Source organism: Scomber japonicus, chromosome 3 (genome assembly GCF_027409825.1).
Source record: "Scomber japonicus isolate fScoJap1 chromosome 3, fScoJap1.pri, whole genome shotgun sequence".
NCBI classification, from domain to species: Eukaryota; Metazoa; Chordata; class Actinopteri; order Scombriformes; family Scombridae; genus Scomber; species Scomber japonicus.
The window spans coordinates 27109213-27119890 of record NC_070580.1 but is presented as its reverse complement, the minus strand read 5'-3'; the positions used below and the strand labels follow the sequence as shown (position 1 = coordinate 27119890).

Below are 10678 nucleotides of genomic sequence, written 5' to 3'. Positions count from 1 at the left end.
GTCACCTTTGGCTCCCCAGTTCAACTTCCCAGTAAAACAGTCAGTCACTTTTGGAGTATGTACATAGCCTTACATTAGTTTGATGGAGACTTACCATTACTAACCATAACCACTACTTGCCTACCCCTAACACTGACCTTAACCACTGACCCCAAAATCTGCATTTTAACCAATTAGGGAAATTACTTTTGCCCCCAGTTGCACAAAATATCCCAAATAAACTCTGGTGTAATGTCTGGTTAGTGTCCCCGAAAGTGGCTTAAGTCATGCCCCTCCACACACACACAAACACAGAGGGAGAGAGAGAGAGAGAGAGAGAGAGAGAGAGAGATACACACGACGATGGGCGGTGCAAGACAGCGTGCAGCCAGCTTGTGCGCATGTGTTCATGTGTGGATGGATGTTGGTGGGTGAAGCGGTGCAGCTCTTATCTTCATCATTGCATGCTTGATGTCCAGCTGGAAGAAGAAGAAGCGAGGATTTGAAGAATATTCGTGTCCAGAGGGCATCGCGCTTCAGATCGGAGATATCGACAAATCAGGTGTCATCATGAGCAAAGTGCAAGGAGGGATGAAATGCGTGAAATATCTGCTTTTCATCTTCAACTTCATCTTTTGGGTAAGTCCATTTCACAAACGGGTTGCAAATGTATATGTATTCATTTTACCCACATATATTGAGCAGTCTGGTGATATTTATGTGTGTTTTTGTTAGAGATGGATTATCAGGTTTTGTTTTCATATGTCAGTGTCTCAGTTTATTGCAGTGTTTACATGTTAAACACACATAAGGCACAGGCTGTCTCATGGCTTTGTTTGACAAGGTTTTTAATCAGCCTGGTTTCAATATTAACTGGAGTTGGGAGTGATAATGTAATCGTGCAGACTGCCTTTATCTATCTGCTGTGTGCACACAACTCTGACTCCTCCACATTCTCAAACACATCCTGAATTATATTACCACTCTTCTTCTTTTCATTCATGTCAGTTAAGCAATTTATAAAGTGCTGAAACCATCTTCTATCTCTGAAATGTTTACCATCACTAGTATTATAATAGATCACAAAAGACCTTCCAAAAACACTAAACCTTTTAATATTCCTATGACTTATGTAGTACTTAGTGTACAATAGTCACACTGCAGCACGTACATAACATGTGTTGCAACTTTTCCAACACACCCACTCTTCAGATCCTCTCATGATTTGACATTGTGTTGTGACTTTACTGTGACAAGTCTGGAGGTGTTTTGTTTTTTTTCTTTCTGCAGACTGTGTTAATCTGTTTTAGGCACATCATGGAGGTTTTAGTTTTTGTCTGTTATGCTTCATCAGGTTTACTCAGATAAGGTTACTAGTGACGCCGGCTGGCAGCAGAGGCAACCATGGAATCACTTTCGTTTTGCTGTGCTGAGACTTATCATCTGACGTTATGGATGTTATGTCTGGTCTTGTTAATATATGTCTATATGAGGGTGTGCACATCTGGTTGAAATGTGCAAATGCCAATTTAGTTTGCTCATTCTCTCACCTAAGGTTGTAGGATCTGCCATTGCATCACACAGTGTTATTAATGTAACCAGTCAAATGAAAGTTGCTTTTTGGGCTATAAAAAGGAGGGGATTATTTTCATTTACATGTCAGAAAATAGTGAAAAGTCTAAGCAGACATCTTTAAATAGCTTATTTAGTGTGACGAACAGCCCAAAGTCAAAAGCTATAAACATTAAACATCACATAAGACAAAGAAAAGCACTATAACAGTGCTGGAACTGGGTGGTGTTTGGCATATTGCCTCGAAAAATTACTTTTATCATTTTATCAACAATCAAAATAGTTGACGATTTATTTTGTATTAATTGACTCATTGATTAACTGGCTAATTGGTCCTGCTGTAGATGCTATAGACTCATGTAACTGTATCCAATGGGTTCTCATGTCCTGCTGCTAGATGATACAGTATATATGGGTTTAGACAGTGGCGTTGGCTCATCTCCGCTCTGTAAGACGATCACTTGTGTCCAAAGTAGTGTCACCCAAACAGACAGCATCCTCTTTGTTCAGGAGTTTGGGGACTGAAAGCAGAGCTGTTGTGGTCCGAGCCAAAAGGGGCGTACAGTACGCTGTCATTTTGGGGTGCAGAGCCAACAAGCCGCCAATGCCAGCGTGAGTTACATCACCCAGGCACTGTGAGGCTGGCACAGCCTGTGGCTGAAATGCACCATGGGAGATAGACCACTGATGCTGATGGTGATGCTGGCGTTCAGATATGATACTTTGAAGGCCCATATGGAGACAGGAGCTGCCTATTCCATCATCATATTAACTCTTACTGCCAGCAGATACTTCCCTTTCCTGGGGCCTGATGAATAGAAAGAAGAGGCTTAATAAACGACTAAACAGACAGGTTTGGTTATAGATATGTTCAAAGAATTTCAGAAGAATTTTTCTGAGTTCACAGAGGTTTAAAGATTAAAGTGATTTTGACTATGCTGTACTTTACTTTTGCTCACAAGTCTGAAATATAAGATATAAACGATAGATGTGGTTTATTGTTATCCAACCTGTTTAATATTTTTTCACTTTTAGATGTGTTTTATGTTAAAAAACTGAACTTCGACACTGATGCATCTGTACACATTTAGTATGAAAACCACTCACCTGTCTTTTGATTAAATATAACACATGGTGGTTTAAACCAAAACATGTTCTTTAGGTGTCTTGAAGGCCGTGAAGATTAACTTTCTCATGGTGACAGATGGTGACTGAACTCATCAAGAACGTCACACTTGACATCCTGTTTTAATTTAGTGTTACCTCAGCATATAGTATTTCCACTAAAAATGGATCCTTGTCTTAAACAGAGAAGATGCTTTAGCTAACTTAATTTAATCGAAACACGTTCATTTGGCCACACATTCGCACAGTCTAGTCTGAAAATTCTCACGCTGTTTGATTCTTTGAAAAACCTTTAGTCATTCAAGAGGTGATGCATTAACATTTCTGGCAGCAGTTTGTTTAGAACAAACAGAAGAAAAGCAGGCAATGAGCATCAATAGCCACTTTACTGATGAGACAAAGAGAAGAGAAGAGCGCCACTTGCAGAATCTTAATCTTAAGCCTAAAAACAAGGAACATATGTCAAGTAATGAGTGTATTGTTGTTCTAAAATTATTAGTATTATCCCGTAGATGATGTGTCTAATTGTGATAAGATCTTATTTCCATTATTCCTCAGCTGTCAGGCTTGTTGGTGCTGGCTGTGGGACTTTGGCTCAGGTTTGACCCGCAGACAGTGGAGCTCTTGACAAGTGATAAAGCCCCCGACACCTTCTTCATAGGTACGTGACCGTTTCTGCAACACCTCAGTTCACATCTACAGAACATGAAACACGACTCAAGATAACTGAGTCGAGCATAGTGATGAACCTAATTTCTTGTGATTGTGTTAATGATACGACGAGGGAGCAAGTCACATGTTATTTTCTTTACCAATAAATCTGTCCATTATGTTCTTGGTTTAATCATTGGGTGTAAAAAAGGTAAAAGGTGGAAAAGTTCCCTAAAATGTCTTGTTTTGTTCTGTACCAAATGTGTTTTTTTCTTTCTCAAAAAATGACTTGACACAATTAATCAAGCATCAAAATAGTTGCCGACTAATTTTCTGTCAATCTATTATTCTTTACAGCTTTAAACCACAGTTCAACATCTGGTAGAACTTCACTTCATCCTTTTAACATTCAGAATACACAATCATTTAATACCACACTCTATAATGCAGTTCTGTATCAGCACAAATCGATAGATATAAGTGCTTACTAATGGATTTATCAGTAATTATAACTCCTCCTTTTGGCATCTATATGTGGAGGCTGGTGTATAAACAGATGATGAATGGCAATGTAGTAAAATACTGTTGCAATAATATGTCTTCATAGGAGAAGGTGTAAATGCTGACAAACATTGTACTTTAAAAAACACTTCAAAATGTCTTTTCCTGTGCCTATAACTACATTATAGTGTCTTATAAACCACGTATTAAACATCTGCTCCTTATAAATGCTAATAAGGAGGACTGAGCTGCTTGCTATAACAAGTATAGCGAAACTGATGACAATAATGAAGCAAGCTCAAAGAAATAATATATCGCTTCCAGGGGTAAAAGAAAACTAAATTAAGTGTAAAAACAAACTTTCAGTATGTTCTTTAATCAGTCTCCTTTTCAGAGTACACAGGCCAGGGTCAGACTTCATGCCCACTGACATCAGCGTTTATGATGTAATCATCACCCCCTCCGCCAACTTACTGTAGACCTGTTCAGGGGCCGCAGGTGTGAATGAGAGATGATGAATGGTTAACAGGCACTGTGATGTTTCCCTGCTTCTTTTGCACGAAGCAGAAATGAAGCTGGCAATTCTAAAAGGTTTTAATCTTTACTTATATCTTCAACCATCAGGTCTGCTTAGGGGCAAAAGTTTTCTGATTTAAAAAGTGCAGATCCCGCCCCGCCTTCTCTCTGCCACATGGGGAATGACGACATGTCAAATGATTATTGAGAGGCACAATTAGTGTTAGTGTTGGCGTTATGGAGGGAATTGCTTGTGTTTAAAAACATTGATTTGAGTTTGATTTTTTCCTGGAATAAAACAAATCAATCAATCAGACATGCACAAGTGGTGACAAATGGACTCCAGAGCTTTTATCTGATTAATGAACAGCTCTATCTCTGCATTACAACATCTCATTAGTTCTCAGCACTTCAGGCTAAGGTATCTTTTGATCAATCTTGAAAGAGTTGATTGCTAAGATCCCAATAAAACACACAGAAGACAATTAAAAGATACAATAGATAAGACAAACACCCTTCAGTGTTCAGTAGTGTTGCAGTACTCCCTACAATAGGCCCTCTCTCGCTCCCTCGCTCTCGCTGTGGGCGCTGATGATTAGAATGAAGCCTATTCTTGTTACTCCCGTTTAGACCATGACCTAAAATGGTGACTTCACTTCATCAGCTCTCTGCTGTGCTTTCATGGAACTGGCTGCCTCCCTCAGGATAAAGGAGCAGGCTGGGTGGGGCAGGTGACAGGAGTTTATCCTGAAGACACTGACAAAAAAAAAAGAGATCATAAGGGAAGTTATTTTTCTTATATATATATATATATATACATATACATATAACAATTATCTGATCTGATTAAGAATAAAAAAAAAATTTTTCAAGTGGGAAGGCAACATAAATGTTACAGTAAATATAAAACAGAACATACACAGCATATTAATGTCATCATACACAGTAGAAGAGAAGTATTATGCAGCTAAAATATATATTCTCACAATCTGTCTGTCCATGCAAACTACCACAGGTGTGATAATTTTTGTTCAGTTTGGTTTAATTTGACATGCAAATATTGTGCAGCTCCTCCGTTTACGTCAAACTTAATCACACACATTTTTTAACTTGTACATTTACTCAAGTGAATGGATAACTGTATTGCATTTACATATATAGAGCTTTTCAAGTCTCCTGACCTCTCATGGCGCTTTGCACTGCGTGTCAACATTCACCCGTTCACACATATATTCATAGACTGACAGCAGAGGCTGGAAGATCTAATCTAATACTCATTCACACACAGAGTCACACTCTGATGTTTTGCAAGCAATTTGGGGTTCAGTATCTTCCCCAAGGACACCACAGCATGCAGACTGGAAGAGAGAGACAGGGATCAAATCGCTGTTTTTTCTATTAGTAGACAACCTGCTGTGGAAGTCTTAGAAAGTATAATTTTGATATTGTACTGTATATCACTTTTCACATCTACTCTACTACATTCGGAAACAAATATTGCACTTTTCACTCCGGGACTATTTCCATCACTTCCCAGAGTCTCAGCTGGTTGCCTGGCAACCTCACAACAGCAACGACTGGACTCGAGGAAGTGGCTGCTGCTGTTATGAACAAAGTTATTTTAACTGATTGTTAGAGGTGCTTGTCGACAGAGTGAGGCTAGCTGTTTCCTCCTCTTTCCTAAGCTAAGCTAACTGTCTGCCGGCTGTAGCTTCATATTTACTGTGCAGACATGAAAGTGATCGCAATATTCTCACCGACGCTCATCAACAAGAAAACGAATAAGCAGATTTCTAAAAATCCTTCTGAGGTTTAAATACAAATCATTCATACGATTACATAAAACTTTACAGCTATGACATTAAAGTGTGTCTTACTCATTAATGTATTAGTAATAATAATGAATAATTTGTAGTAAAACACTGAAAAGGGGACACGCTGCATAATGGGAAATATATTTAGCTAGTGGTAACTCTAAAATGTATAATGCAGGTATTTTTCCATATACCTAAATAAAAGATCTGATTCTGAATATTTGGTGCACAACAGTTGATGTGATCTTGAACAGCCTTTATTGTTTAGAAGCAACAGTCACACTACCTAATGCAAAGTTGTCAATTTATCTACATATCTGTAAGATCCTTCATGAAGATCGATCACGGCGGAACCATAGCAACAAAGTAAATATCATGGCGAGCTGCTGGAGCAGAGTGGTGGCTGCCTACATGCACCCCGAGCAATGAGACTAAACAGAGTGATACCATAACAAGGCAAAGCGGCGGCATTCCCTGTGGATGATTCATTTTCCATTCTGTCACCTTTGTTGCCCCGTGCACCAGCCGGTAAACAGCCGTGATGTGCGCATGTGCAAAAGTTATAGACAGAAAGAAACATACAAATGCACTCTCTAATTTGTATTTCTAACTGATAACTGCTACCAGTTTCAATCAGGAGGAAGTTTACTCCTCCCACTGTCTGCTACAGATCACCGGTTTCACTCAGAGGAAGTGCTTCAGTGAAAACATCACAAGCTACGATCAGTTCAGTTTAGACGTTTTGTATATACAATAGAAGCTGTCTAGGCTCATTATATTTTCCATTGCTAACACAGACACTGTTTGAAGAAGTGCATCCCTCATTTCCAGTTCCCTTCAGCACTGCGGTCTATTCACCGTGGATGGCCTCGTCTTTACCTCCCCTTTTGTTCAACAGCAGGAAAACAACAGCTTGCATCCCCTCCCATGTGGATTAATTAAATTGCTGCAGTGGTTGCTGTCTATGTCACTGATTAGGCCCTTAGCATGGACCTCAGGGACCAGGGCTGGTGTACAGTTACAGTGTAGAGGGCTCGGTAGCGAGGGCTGGGAGCAGAGGAGGTGACGACATCCCGGCTTGTTGGGAGCCAGGCGGTTGAGGGTTGTAGTCTAATTCTCAGGAATCAGAGCCCCGAAAATTTGATTTGGCTTTTTACCAGTAACGTAGCATCTGTTCTGCTGCTTTACCTTGTAAGACTGTAAATGCACAAAGCCTGAATATACTAGCATATCAAAAAAAGTAAACCCTGTTTCTGATGGTTTCCAGCTATTTGCAGCTGTGCAGTGTTTTATATAGCGCTCAGATAGGAAGGCCTACTACAGGTATTTATTGGCAGCAGTTTCACATATTACACTGCCTCTACAATCCCTGGGCGACCTCAGAATCAATACTTTTCAAGGCATTTATGTGTCTGTTCTGTCTAACTTGCATAACTCAGACACAATGGCCACTACTGACCAATTCTAAGTTGACAGATGTAATATTATACTCATAATGTTATACTATAGTAATATGCAATGTGATCAGAGAAACAGAAAGCCAAACAAACTCAAAGTGCCTGTAGTAGTATCAAGTTATGTCAGGGATTTAGTGAATTTCAGACATTTCAGTCTTTCATCTCCACACACAAAGCTTCAAATTCACATGTGGCTGCACTAAAGCAGCACGCTGATAATCAGACTGAATGGTGGGAAGCAGTTCAAAGGTTTTAGGCTACTAAAGGAGTTTCAACCTACACGTTTCTGCTGGTAGTGAAGCACAACAACAGTCCTTTCATTAAATTCTGCTTCAACAAAGAGCTGAAAGCACTTGGACCATGCTGCCACCTTCAGTTGAAGCGTTGAACTGCAGTCATGTGACAGAGAGAGAGACAATATCATTAGATTTGAGACTTTTCCCATTAAGCAGAATTTCCTCATTCTAATCTATCTCTTTTTGTTTTTCTATCTTATTTTCTCTCCATAGCTGTGTACATCCTTCTTGGTGCAGGAGGGTTAATGATGATCGTTGGGTTCTTTGGTTGTTTCGGGGCTGTACGTGAGTCTCAGTGTCTTCTTGCATCGGTGAGTTAAAGTGTTCAAAGGTGCCGTGTCTCCTCTCGGGGCATCATTTGTGCACTGCAGTGTTGTTTTTTGATGTTTCTTTACTGGCATTTTGAAGTTAAATGTTGCACCAATATGATTTCTTAGTGATAACCCCTGATTTCTGAAAAAATTATGTTTTATTGAAATAATTATATGTTTTTGCTTATTATTGGAATAATACTGTTCACACTTCCAATTAATTGCTAGTGTAACCAATACTCTTTTCACTGTGTGGAAAGTAGGTCAGCTGAACATGCAAAAATGTGAAATTTGTTTATGGAGAAGCACACAACTCAGCAGAATGGGAGAATACTGTATCTCATTATGAATTAATAATTAATTAATTAAGTGAAGTTTTAAGTTTTCCTTTCATGGATATTCTGTTTTTTTTCTATAATTAGTACCAAAATACAATATATTTATGATTAGGTAATTTGACAAAACAATGATTTTGCCAACTGCTGTTTTCAGGTTGTCCACAGTTTGTCAATAATGTGTTCAGTGGAGACATATTTTGTATTATTTTAACTGTTGTGTTTTACTATGTTGTCATTTATTCACTTCATTATAATGTGTTGACTAACTATTTATTAAATGTATATAGTGCTTATAAATGCTGAATAGAGGTACAAAGTGTTCACAGCTTTTCTTTGTGACAGATGGTCTCCTTTTGAATGCAATAATAAGCCTGTCTCCTGTTCTGCAGTTCTTCGCCTGCTTGCTGATCATCTTTGGTGCAGAGATTGCTGCTGGCGTGTTTGGATTCATAAACAAGGAACAGGTGCAGTTTTATTGGGTTTTTTTATCAAAAAGCTGTCTCTTCAATTTTTAAAAACTCACTAAGTAACCATTTTTTTGTTTTATGTTTCATCAATAACAGATTGTTGAGGAAGTCCAAAAGTTTTATAGCAGCTCCATTTCTGACGTCTCCAATTCAAATGAAACCGCAATAGCATTCATTTACCACCAATCTGTGAGTAAAGCTGGGCTTGTGTGTAGTTTCCCTCTTCATGTGGTTACAGTTGATGCCTTAAACCTGCACGTTATGTTTTACATTTACAGTTGAACTGCTGTGGAGGTTCAACATCAGAAGCTGCTGCTACTCTGTGTGCAGATGTTCCAGAGGGCACTCAGGTAAACCTGTCTGCAGCAACACTTTACACCCACATGGTGGCAGTATAAGACCATTGTGCTGCAATTAAGTGTTAATTACCATAAGTGTCACTGATCCTTTTTCATGTAAAATAACTCACAGCAGGGTTGTGTAACTGTAGTTATTAGTATGAATGTCTGAGTGTTTTATTTGTTTTAGGACTGTCTGACTGCAATAACCGACTTCTTCAATGAAAGGCTGCACATTATTGGATTCACTGGGATTGGTATTGCAGGAGTAATGGTGAGAATTTACAAAATATATGAAGTCTACAGCTTGTAAACCCAACATAGTCATTCCTCTGTCAGTCTACACAGATGTTTTAACATGTTTTTAAAATCTCTTTCAGATCATAGGAATGATCTTCAGTATGGTCCTGTGTTGTGCCATCAGGAACAACAGGGAGGTTATATAGTTGATGAGATGACCCCCACCCACCCACCCTACACACACACGCACACGCACACACTGCCACCCTGACCAGCAAGCCCACTACAAGCTCACTGAACCCTTCATAATCAACCCGTCTGCATAAGAAGGGAAACACCAAAGTTACATTTTTAAAGCCATTTCTCATAGTCCGGACTGATCTGGTGGGGAGGTTGACTGAACAGCACAAAGACAGAGAGAGAGTTACAATAAATCCCACGGACCAAATTCAACACGATACGCTGGATTATCATCCTTACACCTTCCTCTCGACTCCACCAGCACTGAAACACTGATTCATTTCTCTTCTTATCCATAACACATGCTTCGCTTTTGGCACAACTCTGTGACATTCCTGTTTTTTAACGTCTTTTTGTTACACTGCTGGCTCTCCATGGAGTCTACAACACAGTACATGAAGCCTTCTTAGACACAGTAATGTTGTGACTGAGGAGTATTTCTGTAAATATGGACACCTATTTTATGCATCTGCTATTAACATTATTTATTGTGTGCCCTCTGTCACCCTTTTTGTCATTTATTGGCCTAATGCCAATCATAATTTGTGTGCTTAAATGTTTTGAGGACTAGCCTGACTGCAGAATACATTTCCATTATGTGCCTATTTAGTCACACAGTCGAGCCTCTCAGCTACTCTCCTACTTATCTATTCCTTGTGATTTGAATATGTTCATAATTACTTGCTTGTTCATTGCCACCACATTCAAGTATTTATACTTTAAAGCACAATAGAGGAAGTGTAGACATGATATCAACCCAAAGGGTTAGGAAAGGTCTGATGATAAACTGCCACTCTGTAAATCTCTAAATTCATCTGAAAGGTCAGGAGTAA

General features: G+C 39.1%; 1 protein-coding gene across 1 annotated transcript; it reads left to right on the top strand.

Annotated features, from left to right (window-relative positions):
• Positions 1-486: 486 nt before the first annotated feature.
• Positions 487-9811, top strand: tspan2a (tetraspanin 2a). Its single transcript, XM_053316290.1, has 8 exons — positions 487-618; positions 3235-3337; positions 8125-8222; positions 8950-9024; positions 9124-9216; positions 9306-9377; positions 9556-9639; positions 9746-9811. The coding sequence occupies exons 1-8, from the start codon at positions 550-552 to the stop codon at positions 9809-9811; spliced, it is 660 nt and encodes a 219-aa protein (XP_053172265.1). The 5' UTR covers positions 487-549.
• The last annotated feature ends 867 nt before the right edge of the window (positions 9812-10678 follow it).